Source organism: Sinohyriopsis cumingii, chromosome 5, assembly GCF_028554795.1.
Source record: "Sinohyriopsis cumingii isolate HCF-2022 chromosome 5, ASM2855479v2, whole genome shotgun sequence".
Taxonomy (NCBI): domain Eukaryota; kingdom Metazoa; phylum Mollusca; class Bivalvia; order Unionida; family Unionidae; genus Sinohyriopsis; species Sinohyriopsis cumingii.
Window position 1 is genome coordinate 73947802 of NC_142965.1, and position 21721 is coordinate 73969522.

The following is a 21721-nucleotide window of genomic DNA, read 5'->3' on the forward strand; positions in this document are numbered from 1 at the left end:
TGGAATGTATGTCACATAGTCCCTATATCCTTGTTGTGTCCTTTGGAATGTATGTCACATAGACCCTATATCCTTGGCATGATGTGTCAGTAGAGTACTGAGAGTGTTGTGAAAAGCTAAAGAAAGGAAGCAGCCATGAGTATTGCATAGCCTGATATATAGCTCAATATAGCTCAGTATAACTCAGTGTAGCTCAATACTTTCAGATACTCTGTTGCCTACATTTTAAATGTAATATGAATATAACTCAGTTCAAGTAAACAAAATATTTCTGTATGAATACAGTTTCATGTTTACACAAAAAACAGCTTATTATAAAATTTTCTCTAATTAAATTTGGCTTTTGCATTCATAGTTTTACAGCTGGTTTCATCATAGATATCTGCATACTGATTGCAATTGACTTTCCAATTTCAGTCTTTGCAATTAAATTTTGGTGAATGTTTAAAGTTTGTTTACAATTTTGCCTTGATTTATGCTTGATAATTCTTAAAACTTCACATCCTGAGTAAAGCTATTGATGTTTTAGTTAGGCTGGTTTCTGAGTATACTTTTATATAGATAGGTTTCTGAATAGGCTTTTACATAAACTGATTTCTGAGTAGACTTTTACATTGACAGATTTCTTAGTGGGCTTTTACATGGATAAGTTTCTGAGTAGGCTTTTATATGGACTGGTTTCTGAGTAGGCTTTTATGTGGACTAGTTTCTAAGTAGGATTTCACATGGACTGGTTTCTGAGTAGGCTTTTATAGAGACAGGTTTCTGAGTAGGCTTTTACATAAACTGATTTCTGAGTAGGCTTTTATGTGGACTGGTTTCTAAGTAGGATTTCACGTGGACTGGTTTCTGAGTAGGCTTTTATAGAGACAGGTTTCTGAGTAGGCTTTTACATAAACTGATTTCTGAGTAGGTTTTAATATGGACAGGTTTCTGAGTAGGCTTTTACATAGAATGGTTTCTGAGTAGGCTTTTACATGGACTGGTTTCTGAGTAGGCTTTTACATGGACTAGTTTCTAAGTAGGATTTTGTATAGACAAGTTTCTGAGTTGGTTTTACATAAACTGGTTTCTGAGTAGGCTTTTAAATGGACTGGTTTCTGAGTAGGTTTTATATGGACTGGTTTCTGAGTAGGCTTTTACATGGACTGGTTTCTGAGTAGACTTTTACATAAACTGATTTCTGAGTCAGCTTTTATATGGACAGGTTTCTGAGTAAGCTTTTACATGGACTGGTTTCTAAGTTAGCTTTTATATGGACAAGTTTCTGAGTTGGCTTTTACATAAACTGGTTTCTGAGAAGGCTTTTAAATGGGCTGGTTTCTGAGTAGACTTTTATATAGTCAAGTTTCTGAGTAAGCTTTTACATAAACTGATTTCTGGGTAGGCTTTTACATGGACAGGTTTCTGAGTCGGCTTTTACATGGACTGGTTTCTGAGTAGGCTTTTACATAAACTGATTTCTAAGTAGAATTTTACATGGATAGGTTTCTGAGTAGCTTTTACATGGACAAGTTTCTTAGTTGGCTTTTACATGGACTGGTTTCTGAGTAGGCTTTTACATGGATTGGTTTCTAAGTAGGCTTTTACTTGGACTGGTTTCTGAGTAGGCTTTTATATAGACAGATTTCTGAGTAGGCTTTTACATAAATTGGTTTCTGAGTATGCTTTTAAATGGACTGATTTCTGAGTCAGATTTTATATGGACTGGTTTCTAAGTAGGCTTTTACTTGGACTGGTCTCTGAGTAGGCTTTTATATAGACAGGTTTCTGAGTCGGCTTTTACATGGACTGGTTTCTGAGGAGGATTTTACATGGACTGGTTTCTGAGTAGGCTTTTACATGGACAGGTTTCTGAGTAGCTTTTTACATGGACAGGTTTCTGAGTAGCTTTTTACATGGACATGTTTCTTAGTAGGCTTGACATGTATATTGCAAAGTAAACTACTCTAACCTTTGGGATCCAGTCAGTGAACTGTAGTCTTTGCAAAGCAGGTGACTTTAAATATAAAAAAATTAAAAAAGATATGCAGATAAAATGATCTCAAAGCTTAGACATGATTCATGTATATTTTGTGCTACTCCATTTAATGTGTATATGTGAGAAAGCTTGCCAGTAGCTTCCCATGGGTTGGTGGTTCTTATCAGTGATTTTCCGGGTTATTATCCACCAGTTATACTGGCTGCCATAAAAAGCCCATCAAGTGCTTAAAAATGGCATTAAACAATAACAACCTTCAAAATCCAAATGACCATGCTCAAAGATAAGTGGAGACAACTCTTACTGCTTGCTAAGAGACAGGGCCGACAGTTCAGCATTTGATGCTCGTTGCTGTTTAAGATTTACCAAGGTTGCTAAGGGGGCTGTAGCCACCCAATGTGATGAATGTATTCTTTATGCATGCTACCTGTCAGCCCTTCCATTTAGCACTTAACCATTCCATTCAAGCCATTCCTGTATCATTCCATGGTTGTTGCTTATCTAATATTATTTCAAAAAATTAGTGGTTCCTCTTTATTTATTTCAGTACAAGGAATATGAGCAGGTAGTTGTTGAAGACAGGATTGAGAAAGAGAAGGCCAGGAGAAAGGCAGAACTAGAAGCTATTGAACTCAAAGCTTCTATCAGGGTTAGTAAATTGTGTCAAATGCCATGTATTGTATATTATTGTAATTACTGTATGCCAACCTTTCAACTTGAATACTCAAGATGACTCAGATGTTGTGGAGGATACCAGAGAACCTAACGAAAACCACCAACTAATGTAGACAAACCAATTATCTCCAAACATGCAGGACTGAGGATCTAACCTAAAACTGCTTAGGTGCAAAGCAAATGTGTTTCACTATCCAATCTAGGTCAATACATAAAAGACAGATTTTAAATTGCCAATGGTGATATTTTCTCCAAAATAAAGAAAATATTTTTTAAAAATTTTTAAAAATCATGCTCAGGTTGTTCAGAAGAAAAAAGTGATCAGTTTATATTATGAATAATTTTCTTACAATGATTAATAATTTTTACATACTGGGTGAACTAGCTTGATGTATCTTTCAGCAAGGCACTTTGTTCCAATTGGCTGAGCACTAAATTAACTGCTTGTGATACTTTGCCATAAAGCACCAAAACAAATTTTTCTATGTGTGATTATCCAAATTTATGTACTAGTAAGCTTGAAATGTGAGTGATTACCTGCATCCTATAAAATAGAAAAGTATAAAAAGTATTTGAATGTATCGCTTATTTGCTTTGGTTTTGTTATTGTAGTTTTCTTTTCGGAAAGTACATGAAGATAATCTGCCAAGATTTAAAATTCTCAAGCTTTATTTTTTTATATTTGTTTCTTCTCATTCTTAGACTCAGATAATACTTGGCTGCAATTTGGCCATATGTGTTACAAAGGATAATTGTCGAGTTATTTTACATAGCTCTTGTTTACTTTTCAAACAACATATTTGAAGAATTATGTGCCAGAGCAATAAGTGAATTGGTGTGTTTTGCTTCAGTGTTTTGGTATTGCAATTTTCTTCTTAAAATGTTTGCAAAGATAATCTGCTTGGACTTTAAATATTTTAAAATTTTCATCCTTTTTATTTACTTATTCTTTACTTCAAATAATCAAAAAACGTTTTATGTGTAGTTTTGGCCATTTATGTTACAAACAATACTCTAGAAGTTATTTTGCATAGATTGTTTTTACTTTTCAAACAATGTATTTGAAGAAAAATGGTGGTTCAACAAAGGGCAATTTGGTGTTTTGATTTTTTTTATATCATCATTATTAACTTATCACCAAATTGAAATAAACATTTTAATTTTCTTTACAGCTGCAATCTTGGTGGCGTGGTGTTATGGTCAGAAAAGGATTTGGACCTTACAGTAAGAAAAAAAAGGGCAAAAAAGGCAAGAAGGGAAAGGGAAAGAAGAAAAAGAAGTAGAGACAAATCACAGTTATGCTTTTTTATTTTCATTTGTGTATGCATTATTTATAGATTTGACTATGATGGAGAATTATCCAAAATATAAAATGATTCTGGCAATTTAATAAATGTGTTTGGTCAGTTTGTTTCATATGATGTATGCAGTGCTTTGAATCAAACATTTGTTTTACATTGCAGAAAAACCAGCAAAACTGAACCCTGTAAAAATTCCATTATGAGAAAATATTGTTCAAAATGAATACTATGGTTAAAATATTCAAATAAATTATTTAGAATTATTTTTTCAGTCACACATTGGAAATGTTCTTTATTTCTGAACTTAAAAGAATGGTACAGAAGACCCTATTTGTATGCAAAGTGTGAACCACTTGTCACTTCTGTTTCTGTCATATTTCAGGGCTTGTTATAGTCTTAGGTCCAAAATTATATCACATGTTAATAACACACACAAACATAAAATATTTACATTTGAAATACATGACCGTAAGTGCTCATATTTTACAAAAATAACATTAGTTTGTTAACGAAATTACATTTCAGTCGATAAATGTAGATGTAACTGCTGCTCAATGTCCCAATATTTAATTTACCCTTTTCCTGTGGAAGTACAGGCCACTGGTATAATTCATTATTTTGATGGTCCTCCTGGAGCAGTGGGAACTTTGTAGACTGTGACGGTGGTTATTTGTTGTTCACTTAAGGCTTGAAACAGGTAAGATTCCAAATTGTCAATGTACTATGAATATTAAAATGTTTTATAACATGATTAGCAAGTGATAAATAGAGAACATTTTTCCAAAGAAGGTTATACAACCTTTTTAGCATGTGAAGCAGTAAGGCAAATAGAAGATTATCAATCAACCATGTTATAAATAATTTCCATGATGCCTTGGTCAGATATGTTCAACACAGTTATCCAGAGAGTATTCACTGATTACATAGCTTACTTCTACAAAGTTCTTAGTAGTCTCCAGTGGCTAATGTAAACTTAATCATGCAGATGAATGTTGGACTTAAATGAACTTGACAACAAAATGTCTGCCTTTTTTTGCAGGTCATGATAGACTATCAACAATATAAAGAGAATATTCTTTCAATGGTACAAATGTTCTTGTAATATAGGGAGTTGATAAAACTCAAAATTAATATTTTCTGTTTTATATAAATTGTTCTCTTAAAATAATCTTCAGAAACTTTTATCATTGTCCACTCTTCGAAGCCAGATTTTACAAGGTGAAAGTCATGGTTTCTTTGTAATCTTTCAATGACAGTATGTGACCACTTTTAGGAATATTGTTCTTATATCAGAAATTATCTTGATCAGCCAATATAGCAACATCAATGTGTGCAGTCCACTCATGTAATAATATACTCATTGATACATACCATTATCATGTTGATGATGACCTACCATAGTATAGAGTATAGTCGTTAACAATGGAAACGTTATCACTGAATACACATTTATTCCTACTTCCATCTGCACTGGTCAGAAATGGCCTTCTATGTAAGCTGAGATGAGCATTGCATGGAAGAATCCATGTGTTAACGAACTAATCACAAATACTTAACCTATGCCAGTATAGCATAAAATGTAGGTCACAGGGACATTTTTTTTAAGGATATAGCACTAACAGAGTTGCATCCATTTATTGAGTTTCATTATTATAACATAGAAAAACACCTAAGAAATGACCTTTAAACACAAAATATTCAAAGTCAATAAAACATGAAATATAGGTTACAGCGACTTCAATGTGTAGTATATATAGCATACCAAATATGTATTTATGAGCTAAATGCAAATACTTGATCATAGCCAGTAAAAGATGAATATAGGTCATGATGAGCTTCATTTGTTGTAAGGGTGTGGTTCTAATGGAAGCATATCATCATCAATTTCATGTTCCAGCATCAGTAATGCCTAAGAAATAAACATCACAAAGTTTACCCCAAGTCATTGAAACATAAAATGTGAGACATAATGACCTACTAGTGAAATGAGGATGTAGTGGTCATTAATATGCATCCCCTCACCAATTTTGATCATTATAGACATGATACTATGTACAAAGCATGAAGAAAGTTATTGGTCATGTGCTATATACAAAAAACTTTACCTAAGCAAAAGGCAAATGCAAAATGTAGGTCACAGTGATCATTTTTACAAATGCGGTACAAATCAGCTAGTTTAATAAATTAGCCATAAGCAGTTAAAATAAAAAATATAATTAATGTCAGTGGAGCATGAAATATGGAGCATAATGAAATAGATTTGTGATGGCAATATAGGTATAATAGTGTGCATATCCTCTGCAGATTGCAAGAAATGTGTGTGGTCATGGGTTAAATGCATTATCTTAACCTAAGCCAATGAAATATAGATTATGCTGATCTTCATTACTGGTGTGGTTACAATAGAGACATTTACAATCATCTAGTCTGATGAATTAATGATCAACAGTTAAAACACAAAATCTAATTGATGTAAATGCAGCATAAAATATGGGTTACAGTGTCCAACTTTTGTGATATATATATAGGGTACTAAGAACTTGTGTGGTCATGAGTTAAACATAAAATAATGTAGGTTGTTGATCCTTGTATGAAAAGAGCTTGAAAGATATATATATAACAAATTTTAGATCCAAATCTGTGAATCAGGAAATATGACTCAAAGTGACTCAAAGTGACTTTTTATTATGAGACTGAAGTAGCCATCAAGAGACATCACATCACCAAATTTGATGATTCCAGGCGGTAAATTATTTATACCGGGTGCAAATAAAACCAAGTTGAATCCCACTCCATAATGTTACTGACAACCTTGCAAGACAAAAATGGTTGAGATGCAATGAGGCTTTACATATGTATATATTTTATATGTAAGGACATTGAAGCCAGGAGTATTATAATGGTGAACGACAGAGTTTTTAAGTAAATACCCAAATTAGAAGGCTTACAGTTCTAAATTGGTCACAACACTTGGATTCATTTGAACAATTTTATACAAGGTCATAGATGGGTGATAATACAATATATGAAACACAAGCAATGAAACATGAAAATAATTATAGGACAAAGTAGAATATGCAGATAGTAATATCACTACACTGAACATCAAAAGTACTGGAATAAAAAGTTATGGAACTGAACAAATATAAAAAGCTTATTTCAAAATTACCGACAAAGCCACCATATATCAACAGGGTTCATTTTTCTTAAGCGTTAATTAATATTTCCACTAGTTCATATAAACTCAGTTTACACCCATTTGCGCAAGCAATTGTATCCAAAATTAACAAAACTTATGAAAATTTCAACTGCCAGTCATGTCTGATGATCTTTTCCTAGGAGGCATGTATTAATCAAGAATCAACTAGCCCAAGTCCATTCTGTCCCAAGACTCTTATATACATGCAAGTACTCAAATATGTTGTACTGGTTGAGAGCAACTTGTTGGTACATATTTTTAGCATAAGACATATCCTTATAAAAGTAGACATTCTTTTCCTAAATATATCTGCCATTAGTATGCTTAGCAACATTGTAAGAAAGGAACACTTGTAAATATGTGGTAGTTTAATGGAATAAATGTGAACCTTGCTGGATGAGCATGCTGAATTGCTCTCTTATAAGTGTTAATGTACTAAACACAGCAATATTAGGTCAGTTAAATGGTCTTAGATCCATGTATCAGTTGCTGTAGATTCAGCACCAGTTTTGCAAGAGTGTCTGTTAAATGTTCTCTCTGTCAGCCCAATGCATATTGTACACCATTTCTCACATTAAATGCCTTCTGTCCAGTTGACCTTCTGGACCTGTTTGCAAATTTCTTCTGCAACTAATTTCAATCTATTAGTGATAAGTTTGACAACAAATTTCAATTGACTCATCATCGCCATACATTTGTGATACAGAATATACATGGTGACAGCATTAACAGCATTTGAACCTATGCATTTGGTGCATACAGTTGCGATGAAGAATGCCCCAAAGTCGTATGAACTCGATCTGATATCTACATCACTGCTGCTTGAGTGCTTAGATTCAATAGTACCTTCACTAACCAGTGTTATTGTATTAATACTTCTCTTTCCAGGGAAGTCTCATCATTTCACAAAACTGCCATTGTAAAGCCTCTGTTGAAGCAACCAACACTTGACCATACTGATTTAAAGAACCACCACCTTGGTTCTAACCTTTCATCCATTTCAAAAATCATAGAAAAAGATGTTCTATCCCAACTTGTATCCAATCTGAATTCAAATAGTTTTTTTAGCAATGTACGGTCTGCAGATCACCCTCACCATAGGACTGAAACTGCCCTTCTGAGAGTAGTTAAAGACCTCTCTCTGATTTGAATAGTAAAAAGATTACAGTCGCCACCCTCCTTGACTTGTCTGCAGCATTGGACACAATAGACAATGATATATTACTTCACTTTTGCCAGCATGTATTTGGTATTCACAATACAGCCTTACTATGGTTCAAGTCTTACTTAGTCAAAAGGACACACATTTGTGACAGTAAATGGAAAACAATCCAGTCAAGCTGATGTATGTTTTGGTTTTCCACAAAGCTGTGTTCTTTGCTCTGTTCTCTTCATTCTGTACACTCAACCACTCTCAAGTGACATAGACTGAAATCCAGTGTCTCACCAATTGTATGCAGATAACACTTATATGTACAAATCTAGCTTCCCTACTGAAGACGAGGCTGCTATCCATGGCGTAGAGAGGTGCATTTCTGATGTAAAGTCATGGATGATATATAACAAGCTGCAGATGAATGATGATAAAACTGAGGCCATTCTGATCACAACACAAAGACTTTTTTATTCACATTCTTTACCTCAAAAACAATAAATATTAGCAACACCAACACTAAATTCACACAGTCAGTATGAAACCTAGGTGTTACTGTTGACAGTACACTCCCATTACACCAGCATGTCATGAATATGTCTTGCATATCTGGAACTGAGACCTGTCAGCTCCATTTGCAATTTTCTGTTGGTTGATGCCACTAAAACACTTGTGTGTTCCTTAGTACTTTCAAGACTGGACTATTTTAATTCACTTCTGTCTGGTTCATCTTAGTATCTACTTGAGAAACTTCAAAAAGTTCAAAACATATCCGCTTGGATCATGCTAAGAGTACAAGAAACTGAGCACACCTACCCCCTGCACTGTAACCTTCACTGTCTACCTGTTTGATGTAGAATCAAACACAAAATCTGTTCACTATGCTACATTTTGTTGACTGGCTCCAGTCCAACACATCTAACTGACCTCACCCATGTACAATTTCTGCTTCTCTTCTGACACTTGTAATTCTCATTGTTCCCACTGTTAAAATAAAGTAATATGGACAACATTCTTTGTGTACCAGCATGTTTTGGTTTTGTAATTTCATGGTGTTTGTGTTGTGTTTTTCAATATTGCTAACTGCTTAGAGCTTCTAAAGATTATGCTCTGTACCAAATCCACATTATTATTATTATTATTATTATTATTATTATTATCATTATTATTATTATTATTATTATTATTATTATTATTTAGTAAGTTGACACATCAGTATCATTTATCCAATATTGAAAGGCACCAGTGTCAAGACTTTTTATGTCAAAGTTGGATAAATTCCATTCAGCATTTTTTTTTTCTTCTACAAGAAATCATTTAAATGTTTTTCTGATTTAGTTTTAGCAAAAGTGGCTGGCTGATTGACAGAATGTGTATAAAATTAAAAGCCTTCTGTGCTGGGATGGTTTCTGCCCAAATTTGATAAGATTCTGTTGAGCGGTGTTTGTGTATAATTCATTTAAAGGGTTTTTTCTGTATTTAGTAACTGCTGCAATATTTGATGGTAAATCAACATCAGCTGTACAAACATTAACCACCACCCCACTATAATGTGATGCTTTCTGTCAGATTTGATCAAATTTGTTTAAAAAGTCATTCAAATCTTTTTATGTTCAATTTGCTTGTAACAGTGGCCATACTTTAAGGTATATGAGATAACATTTTGTATATATTTAAATGGTGTTCATGTTATAGTGCATTCCATCAGGATTTGTCAAATTCTATTTGGCAAATTTTTGGAGATGCTTAAAAATGTTTCATTTTCAGTAATGGAAGTCATATTTAATGGTGAATCCTCATTCTTTGTAAAACATTGAAGTTCTTTGTGCCTGAATGAAAAGTCTTATACCTGGAAGTTTCTATTTGAGTTTGATACAATTCTATTCAGCACTATTTTAAAGAAATCTTTTAAAGTTTTTTTCTATTTTAATAATGTTGGCCATATTTGATGGTGGCTCAGTATCATTTTGTAAGAAAGTTTTTAAAAAGTCATTTAATGGTTTTCTATTGTTAGTAATGTGGCCATATTTTAGAGTAGATCAGTACTGTTTATATAAACCTGAAAGGTCATGCTAGAAACAAAATAACATTCAGTATTATTCATATACAAGTATGAATAGTATTATAGTAACAAATAACATTCAGTATTATTCATGCACAAGTATACATTGCAGTATAATAACAAATAACATTCAGTATTATTCATACACAAGTATGAATGGTAGTATAGTATCAAATAACATTCAGTATTATTCATACACAAGTATAATAGCAGTACAATAACAAATAGCATTCAGTATTATTCATAAACAAGTATAAATTGCAGTATAATAACAAATAACATTCAGTATTATTCATACACAAGTATAATAGCAGTATAGTAACAAATGACATTCAGTATTATTCATACACAAGTATAATAGCAGTACAATAACAAATAGCATTCAGTATTATTCATACACAAGTATAAATTGCAGTATTATAACAAATAACATTCAGTATTATTCATACACAAGTATGAATAGCAGTATAATAACAAATAACATTCAGTATTATTCATACACAAGCATAAATAGCAGTATAGGAACAAATTCAGTATTATTCTTACACAATATGAATAGTACTATAGTGACATTCAGTTTCATTCATAAACAAGTATGACTAGTAGTCTGCTAACAGATTATATTCAGTATTATTTATACACAAGATAGATCAAACCTGCATTGTATGAAAACAGTAACATAATTTGTACATGGCACATGGTTGTTCATGACACATGGTTGTTCATGACACATGGTTGTACATGAAACTTGTTTATACAAGGCACTGGCTTGTACATGACACATGGTTGTACATGACACACAGTTGTACATGACACATGGTTATACAAGACACTGGCTTGTACATGACACATGGTTGTACATGACACATGGTTATACATGACGCATGGTTGTCATGACACATGGTTGTACATGACACACAGTTGTACATGACACATGGTTATACAAGACACTGGCTTGTACATGACACATGGTTATACATGACACACGGTTATACATAACACTGGCTTGTACATGACTTAATAGAGTACATGCACAAATTAGAAACATTCATGCAGACCAGTATGGTAGTATATATATATATATAAATATATGTACATGTGTACATGTACATATATGCATCCACCCACAAGCATACATACATATGCAATCACAAAAATGTATCTATAGGAATCTAATGACACCTAAGTAATAAAAAGCCTTAGCACAATTGCACAATATGTCACCAGCTTTTGATAAATGTCTTAAAATAATGAAAATAAATATTTGTTCGTGCATTAACTGGAAGCGGGCGAAATAAAATTGAAATGGCCAGGCTGTTTTTGCATTTAGCTAACCTGTATTTTGACTCTGTTTTTTTCTTTTTCAACACTTTGTCCTAATTGATTGGATTTGGAAGAAATAGACTACTAATGACTTAAAGCATTTTACCTTCATTAATGCTTCAGTAGCTTTTCTGTATTGCAAGAAAACATTCAAAACACTGTCCCAACCAAATATCCCTGCCTGGAATATTTTATTCTTTTTCAACACTTGTTCCTAGATTGTTGAATAGGGAGACATATATGAGTACTGGCATTCACTACCTCTGTCATCATAGCTCACTTTATACCTTACTAATTGTTGACAAATCAATGTGCTTTATTGCAATCTGTGAAAGCTTCGTGAAACGATCAACAGTTGCCCACTTTTCCTGTTTCCTAAGAAATCTGCAAGAAACATGTTTCTGCCACCCTTAAACTGTTTCTCTATTTTAGTGCAATATAATGATATTCCACATTCTTTTCTTAGAAAAGAAATTTCTCCAGTTTAGATATTTGTAATCACATTGTTTTGGCAGGAGGAGTTTCTGTAAATCAGAACTTAGATATTCCTGACTCATTCAGCTTTAAAATGTTCTTTTCCCACTTTGCTTTGATCTTTACTCAGATGAAGAAATGATCACGTTTTATTGCTATTTTGGAATGGTAGATTCAATAAGCAGATTGTTTTTCTTGAAATTAATTTCAGCTTGCATGTATAAAGATACTGACCCTTGTCATCCCAATAGATTATGTCTCATTTGGCATTGAAACAAACTCAGCTCATATCGTTTGAAAATAGAATGTTTAGGCCCTTAATTCGGGTAGCAAAGTGAACCATTTTTTATTCTTCCTTTCTCATGTCATCATAATGATATTAATATACTGTCAAATTGTTTAAATTTATTGACTTTGATATTTAAGTTGAAAGGGAGAGCAACAAAAGGATTTAGATTGTTTCACTTTGAAAATTATAGTGTACACTTTTTGTTGCAGAAACAATCAACAAGAATCGATCATAATGTCATATTGGAAATTAAAACATCAGACTTATTGTTTTTCAGGTTAAAATCTATGTGAAGCATTTCTACAACAATAGCAACAGACCTGACGTAACAATTTACACCAACATGTAGCATTTCTACAACAGTAACAACAGACATGACAGTAACAATTTACATCTACATGAAGCATTTCTACAACAATAGCAAGAGACGTGACAGTAACAATTTACATGTACATGAAGCATTTCTACAACAATAGCAAGAGACGTGACAGTAACAATTTACATCTACATGAAGCATTTCTACAACAATAGCAAGAGACGTGACAGTAACAATTTACATCTACATGAAGCATTTCTACAACAATATCAAGAGACGTGACAGCAACAATTTACATCTACATGAAGCATTTCTACAACAGTAACAACAGACGTGACAGTAACAATTTACATGTACATGAAGCATTTCTACAACAATAGCAAGAGACGTGACAATAACAATTTACATCTACATGAAGCATTTCTACAACAATATCAAGAGACGTGACAGCAACAATTTACATCTACATGAAGCATTTCTACAACAGTAACAACAGACGTGACAGCAACAATTTACATCTACATGAAGCATTTCTACAACAATAGCAAGAGACGTGACAATAACAATTTACATCTACATGAAGCATTTCTACAACAGTAACAACATACATGATAATAAAAGTTTACACCTCAACCAATATACATACTCCCAACTTAAATAAATATATAAAAAATCACTTCACTGAGGCAGCTAACAATGCCCGATTTTTGTGTGTGCATGTGTGTGTGTGTAGATCATGAATTATTCTGTTTGTTTGAAAGATTTCATTTCTGCAGATGTAATATTACTACAACCAAGACGTCTGCTCAGCTTCGTTGAATTCTGATGAATCCTGTCATTTTGCTGGAAGATACACTGTCGACGCTTGTGAAGTGCTGTTTTAAAGTCGGTGTCTTGTAGTGTTATGTACGGTGTGAATACAGAATGCAAACAGAAAACATAATCAAAATAACGTACGAAAGGATTGATGGTATCTGGAAACTCCGGACTAACTATTATAATAAATAAATACGGCGCCCAAAAGCCAACGAGAATGGTGGCCCTGAAAAAGGCAATTAATGTCACGCGCTTGTAGCTCGCGCGGTCATCAAACCTATCAAGTTTGATCAAACCTGCCTGTAAAATCCTGACAACGATGATAATGTAGCTGGCAGTGGTTGTAATTATTGGCACAAATCCGATTAAACTGAAGATGACAACCCTGATAATCAGAGATTCACGAGGTCCAATATTTTCATGATAAGACTCTAAATAGCACATTTTATTCGTTTCTGATATTGTGACATTGTATCTTAAAAGTGCATATAGACTGTAAAAGATAGCGGCAAGCCCAAACCATAGAATTGCAATGTACACGGAAACGATCTTGAAGGTGAAATATTTTCTGTACGTTGGGTAGGAGAGCATAATGAGAAGACGCTGAAGGCCTAAGGACATGTTGGAGATTATGGCAATAAAAACGAAGATCAGTGAGGTTAGCCAAATACCACAAACCAAGTGACCATCATCCCAACTAGGACGTAGCAGCATATAGGCAAGACTAGGCAGACGTACGCCAGAAACGACGGCATCACATGTGGCAAGACTGACAAATAAAACAATGTTTTGCTTTGCAAGGTTGGTGATTTGGACTGAGGTCTTCATTACCATGATGTTTCCTACCAAGCCCACTAAACTGACGAAAGCAAGAATCACTGCTTCCACGTACACATACCAAACCGTGGGAATGAGTCTTTCTTGATCCCTCCCTGAGCCTTCATCTTTACCACTTATGTTATTGCTACTCCAAAAAGTCGATTTTCCATAGACTGAGCTGACATTCTGAAAATCCATGGTCACTGTAAAGGAAGATAAAGAGAGATATAAATACTGTTTGCACCTGTTTGACCCAATGTACAAGGAAAAGAGATTGAAAGTCAGTTATGATTTTTCTTCATATTTTTTTTGCACGTTTATTATGCAACGTCTTACGATATTCTCTGGTTACATATAATAACAACTTAGTGAGGATTTCAAACATTCAAGTGTGAATCAGCAATAGTGATGATTGTATGTGTGGCACACTGTCCCCAGACGAATGTATCAAAGCAACTCGTTTGGAGTTGTCAGTGAAGTCGTTTTTGCGTTAGATTCTGACTGATCAAGTTGATGAGTCAAAAGTTATATTGCTACATCTTCTGTTTCAAGCCAGGAAATTTCATATTTTAAATTACTTTTTTGAGAGTTAAACAATAAATAGGAAGAAAAAAAAGAATATATATTTTTGCAAGATTCTCACACATCGACATGTGATTGCAGTGGTGTTTCAAAGGAAGCAAGAGTTCCACCTGGAAAGCGGTTTACACGCGTGGCAATATGGAAACACTTTCGTCTTCTTTGTGGGAAATGGGCTAGTTCACAGTGTGACTTTCAATAAAAACCAAACAGCTAATTATGTCGGTGATATCAATGACTTTTCGGGTTATCTGGGTTTCCTCATTGTTATAATTTATTTGACAGGGGAGATAATTCAACCTGTATGGCAAAAAGCATGCAAATTTTTAATCTTAAAATTATCAAAATTTAGTTTTATTCAATAATGTCTTTTAATTCTATCACTAAGCTGATAGAGATCCATTTTGTTTAGGCTTTTACGACTCAAAACATGAAGGAAGCGCATGGAAAGATTCAAATCCACGTGCATGACGCTGTTACATTTCTTATCAACATCTAGAACTCTTTATAATCAATTATTTCATTAATCATTCTCTACTTTGCTTCATCGGCTGTACTTAAACATTGGAATTGCACGTGCTGGTTGAAAACAAGTGTTTTCTTCTTCAAAACGTTTCCTTTTGTAACTAGTTGGTATATTCTTTGCTAATTGACCTGAATAAATAATAATCACGTACTGTTTTTTGCATGCACACACTTGCAGCAGCATTCTTTGCTGTCCATAATCAAGATTCCCTTTTCCAACTGCCTACTACACATTAAATAAAGCAATTAGCATTAATTGTTCGGAGCTTTATGTTCATTTGTTTTGGCTTAGTATAATCTCCACATAAATGAAACATTTCTCATTTAATAATAATTGGATCCAAAATATACCTTTCAAGTAAAGAAATGTTTCTGTTTTTAAAATCTTCATCAAGAAATATATCAGGATATCAGATGTTGGCAGTAAAAAGAAATAAGATCACTGTACTGGTATGAATAAAAAATACTTGATTTGACCTACATGTTTAATGCACCCGAGTATCTGCTAAAATGTTTTCAAGGGAATTAGCCACACCATTTTCAAAATAAAACTTGAGAAACAACAGCCATGCCTCGGATTCCTAACCTCTATGGATTTCACAAAACTTGCTGGCCTGCATCCACACTATCCTCAAAATCGCTTAAAGCAAATTGAATCAAAGGTTCTGCAAACTTTCCCTGCCACCATCCTCACAATTATGTTTCTTTCCTTCGCATATCTAGACACTAGACATTCCAGCAAATGACGTTCATCAGATGCATACTTTTCAGCAAGTATGGGTGAGTATTGAAAACATGTAACAATTCTTGCTAATTTCTTCATTAATACCTAAAATTATCCAAGTAATGGATGGTATGATTCCCATTTATACTTCATTCTGTATATAAACTGATGATACAAATATATAAGCTGATGATAAAAATATATAAGCTGATGATAAAAATATATAAACTGATGATAAAAAATACTCTGAATTGTTTACCATAAAAAGTCGTGGGAGTGGTAAAGCATCTGCTAAAGTGCGACAACATAACATCGATATATCTCGATTTTAATCATATTGGCCTGCATTCAATGCACATACACTTCCTAATTATTTTTAATATAGATGTTTAATGGCATAAATTAAGCAAGATGTTTTGTTGTTATCAGTGGGACAGAATGGTTGCCTATATGAGCGTGGGCTGACATAATTTTCCCCATTATATTGCTACCCAGAGAACCGCAAAGTTTTCCACGTGATTCACACAATGTTTCTTCTGAATATAAATTTTTTAATGTTTGTGCCAGAAGCACTTAGGTTTCTGAGGGCTGCAGCCAAACAGTCAGTGGAAAAGATTGACCAACCAGCTTCCACAAATGCCATACAAGGCAGCGCACAAAATGAAAAGTAGCTCTCTTGCTCATTGTTTTGACAGGAATCAACCATTTTAGTCTGGGTATGAAAACTTTACAAACTTTTGCAAGTAAAATTATTTTAATAGTAATGTTAGACCAGGGCTAACAGTATGTTCTGAAATCTAGAATGTCATATTTCATACCCCGGCTTGACATTGAAAAATCATAATATTTGTGTAAAATATTTTCTCTACAGCTCTATTACAGTCGGACATTATCAGGACAATTGAAATTTTTCTTGCCGACCTTAGAATAGTAAAATTAATAATAAATTATTACAGTTAAATAAAAATAGGAAATCAAGGGAAATTAATAATAATAATAATGATAGTTTATTATTATTATTATTATTATTATTATTGTTATTATTATTAGAAGAAGAAGAAGAAGAAGCTATTGAATTATTTTCAGACTCTGTTGATAGGTTATTCTTTTTATTGTATCAATGAGATAATGTTTTTCAAAGCTTGGTATATAAGTTGTCAACTATTGTTAGCCATCATTGCATCCTTATGAAGGATCTATGCAGTTTTAACCCATATGAATATAATTACAATTTTGTTCAAGGTTCGCAGTGTATCAATAAATAATAAATCAATACAAAGTATTTGCATGACTCTTTTATATTTTTCGTTGAAATTCCATTATAATAAACAGTTATTTAAATGAAGCAGTTTTGAACAAATGCACACTGTCACTGTAATACTAAGTTAATAGCGATTATACATAAAATTAAAGCAACTAAGATCAAAATTTTCAATCGCAGGAATATTAACTGACATTAGTGTTTTCATGATCGTTAATAAATTAATTGAAACTTAAGCTTTCATATACCTTCCAGCCCTTGTCCCATGGTTACAACTCGGATTGTCCACCTCACCAGTGAAATACAGCGACCTCTGAGGACAGTTTTAAGTTTGACCTGGCCATTGTTCTCAAGAGATATTATCAGCCGAAAAGAGTATAGCCATAAATGGAATGGTCAACAAAACTTCAGCTAACACAATGCCGTACCAATAGATACATACATTGATATCATAGATTCCTAATGAAATTTCAAAACATTAATGAATTCAGATATGAATGTAACATTTCTGAGAATGAGTATGAATCGAAATAAAATCACAAGAACATGAAAAGAGTACGTAACCAGGCAGTTAGCTCAATATATACAATATCTGAAGATGGTTCTGTTATGAAATCCAAGAAATAACATAAGCAATTAAAAGTTCATCATGGTCTCAATCGTGACATTGAAAGTATTACGGAGCTAATGAATACCTGCAAGCAAGACTAATATATCGTGGGCAGTAGAAGCAGTCCAAAATATGCCGTTAGGATCTTGTCATCACAGTAAATCAGTCCACAAACAGCATATCATTCATATAGCATACAGAAGAAGCAATCAAGTTTGACGAGTACATACAGTACCTTGCACAGAAAATTGCACAGTATGTATGTAAACATGTTAGAATGTCGATACAAGGTTCAGTAGCACTATATAAGCTGATTTAGAGGTACTAACCTGATTATTTCGAAGAATACACATTAGCGCCAATAAACCCGATTCGTCAAAGATGTTATGTGTCTCCGTTGCAGAAGAAACTTTTGACAGGGAAGGGTGGTACAAAGCCATAGATAAGTTAGTATGCACATTGAACAGTAAATAAGATATGTTATCAATAATCGTAATTTCAAGTTGTTTTTACAGTTAGGATTAAAATTAAAGCAAAAGACACAGACTCTTGTTAAAAACGTTTTTGTTTCAAACTCATGAGCAATTCTGCGATTTCTCAACATAAGGAAAATCTACCCAAATGAAAAGCAGTTTAGTGGAACAGAGGAAGATTTGTACTTACTAATGAGACCAGTGACAAATAAAGACTTCGTGTTCGTAAGCTTAAAGAAGAAATTGATGATTTTCCTTTGCTAGAACTTATTGGAGGTTGGTCTACGATATTTACTTTAATAAGTTCCATGGTGATAGATGTTAATGACAGACACAGATTAGATATGTAGTGGTGTAGAGTCGGATACCTTTTACAATGACATAACGGATAACTCTGTTTTATGACTCCAGTGATTACAAGAAGTATATTATAACCGATGTTCCGTAAATGAATAAGAGGATACCGGGGCTTTTCACGTTTATTTTTGTGATGGGCCAATAGAAGGATGTTCTTGACTTCGAAGTTACGTACTATGCTTTTTGGATATGTCCTTCATGAAAAGAACTTCTGTAAAGGGAAATAAATTGTGTGATCAAACAAATGTTGAAGTTCAACAAGACTATCCAGTTAATCAAACTGTGAATTACTTCGAGATTAATTGTACTATAACCTGACATCATGAGTTATTCATTTGCATAATTTGCGATAAATATTTTCGTATTTGTATTGTCGTCTCTAAGAGGTCATTTCCTGCTATAATTCCTGCTGTAAATAAAGGTTTGATGGCTGATACAAACGGCTTGTATTCTGTTTGTATGAAATCCAGTGCAATTTTCCCCTTTCTGCAACTTGTAACACCGCATATAATCATGTTTTTTTTTTATATTTTTATAAATACATAATTTTGTATTAACGCTGTTAACAAATTAGGTTATTTGAATGTCAGGGTCAATGTATATGTGGTGGAAAAAAAGTGTATTGATGTCTCTCGCTGTCGTTAGGGAGGTTCAGAATTTAGCCACAATGTATTGCAGAAATCCATCTCAAATTAATTGATTGTGGTTTAATATATGACTATTCTTCGTGTGGAAGGTCTATAGATGTACCAAAATCATGAATGGAAAATGGCGTTTCGAGAAAAGAGATACTTTATTATTTTATAACTGTACCTGATTTGAAACAAAATGACAAAAAGTTAAATAGCCCTACACACAGAGAAACATCCTTTCTATTTATTTCGTTGCCAATTAAGGTGTTTTAAAAAACAAACTTAACATTGCAGTTTCTAAATGAGTGAATTTGCAGATGAGATGGGATGTTTTACCGGTTGTCATCCTTTTAGTTTTGTCATTTTTTTAGAATCATATATTACAAAAACATATTGCTTGTGTGTTGACAGGCTGCTCAACGGTGTGATTTTTTATGGACAAGTTTTTATTTGCTGTAATAAAAATATAAATACTGAACTCAACTAGACCGTGTTGATGATACAAATTATAGGAAATTTATTCAGGATTCTTTATTTTTTGTGGCGAAATGTAGTCTCAACTTCTTCTAAAGGCAAGTATTTGTTTATATGCAAATGAAATAACAATGAACCTATTGAATCTATGTTTGTTCAATGTTTATTCAAAATACATGCCCTGACACAACCCTGTATGATTATCTCCTTGTTTACGAGATCGCAAAGAGTACATCTATGAATATTCCTAAGACGAGAACGTATCAACAACTCAGGGCAATCACACCAAACAACCCACAGTATGAATGGATTAACCCTATCATCGACATAAGTAGATATTAATCCCATCAAGGTCAAGTACAAGTCAAGTGGAAGACAAGTGTTGCCAATCCGATGACGATTATTACAGAGGCCCGTATTCACAAATCCAAAGCCAATAGACAATATCATGGGTTGACCGTGAACTTAACGGTCTTGCAAAACTGTTATACACCGAGAAACTCACTAATCTATCAAATGGAAAGAATGACACGGTGCCATGGTATGGAACTGTCTTAGCCAACAGGACTTAGCAATCTATCATCCTATCCAAATGAGAGTAACAAATAGTGGTAAAGAAATCTACAAGACAGGATACATTTGCCCAAACGTACTCCAAAGACTGGTATGCCTTATATTTATATTTCAATGGAGATGATTCTGAAATAGAATACATTTTCGGTAAATCAACAGCCGCAAGAACACCAGTGACTTCGACGAATAAAGATTGTAGTGATTCCACTTCAAGCGAACTTCCATTAGCACAATGTAAAGCTGATCTGCATAACATAGTTAAAAGAGTCAGCGAATTAAAGAATGAAGGAGGAGGAAATTGATAAACGAGAAAGAAAAACGCTATCTTGCAATCTACTCTGGAAAAAAAAACCTATTTCTGATATTGAAGCTGAATGCACTATGCTTGAAGCTGTTAAAAAGTGTGCATCGAGCATCTTCATACTATTGACTTTTTTGACGAAGCCAGCTGTATAACGCGATTCGATGCCATTGAAGCCAATGCCACATGCTGCCACTACTTATGCAGATTCCACTGCTTCGCACTTAAGACCCCAACGTAGACTAGACGGGTCTACACGGCGCGACTCGATGCCATTGAAGCCAATGTCACAAAATTGACAAACAAAGTGCTACGAATATCAACTAAAATGCAAACGTATTGACCACATAGCGATAAAGTAAGTATTCAACCTGATACTCCTCCCCAAAGCCCAGTTAATTTAGTTAACTTCTCGCCCATAACTGAAACAACTTCACAAATAAACTTTCAAAATAAACAATTTGACGGAAAAGTATCTGCTGCCGCTACTTATGCAGAATCCACTGCTAGACACTTAAGCCCCCCAGCCAGAACCAGACGGATCTAGAGACTCCAACATACCGCATCAAACCGAGTGTCTTTTTTACTTCAACGAAGCAATACGCCCAAGATAAAAAGCTACAGCTGGAGACATATCGAAATTCAACTATACATATGATAGAAACCAAAACGCGATCAGCAACACTAGTCATACGCAAATAGGAATTTCAAAGCCAATCATGTAAGGTACAGTCATGACCACAAGCAGAACAGTCATCTATTACAAGCAGCAGTGTTTCACGAAGAAAGGACTGATGATACTGG

At 33.7% G+C, this 21721-nt stretch overlaps 2 protein-coding genes across 3 annotated transcripts in view; one reads left to right on the top strand and one right to left on the bottom strand.

The window, feature by feature from the left end:
- The window catches only part of LOC149799447 (dynein regulatory complex protein 9-like), a 29416-nt gene extending 25184 nt beyond the window's left edge, over positions 1-4232 (top strand). For both annotated transcript variants that reach the window (XM_089958790.1, XM_089958789.1), the window contains 2 exons: positions 2529-2630; positions 3829-4232. In XM_089958790.1, the coding sequence (XP_089814916.1) occupies positions 2529-2630; positions 3829-3939 (213 nt within the window). In that variant the 3' untranslated portion in view covers positions 3940-4232. The remainder of the gene's footprint in view (positions 1-2528; positions 2631-3828) is intronic.
- Positions 4233-9975: 5743 nt separating this feature from the next.
- Positions 9976-17510, bottom strand: LOC149799448 (uncharacterized). The gene has a single exon (XM_089958791.1). The coding sequence runs from the start codon at positions 14604-14606 to the stop codon at positions 13515-13517; it is 1092 nt and encodes a 363-aa protein (XP_089814917.1). The 5' UTR covers positions 14607-17510; the 3' UTR covers positions 9976-13514.
- Positions 17511-21721: the final 4211 nt, after the last annotated feature.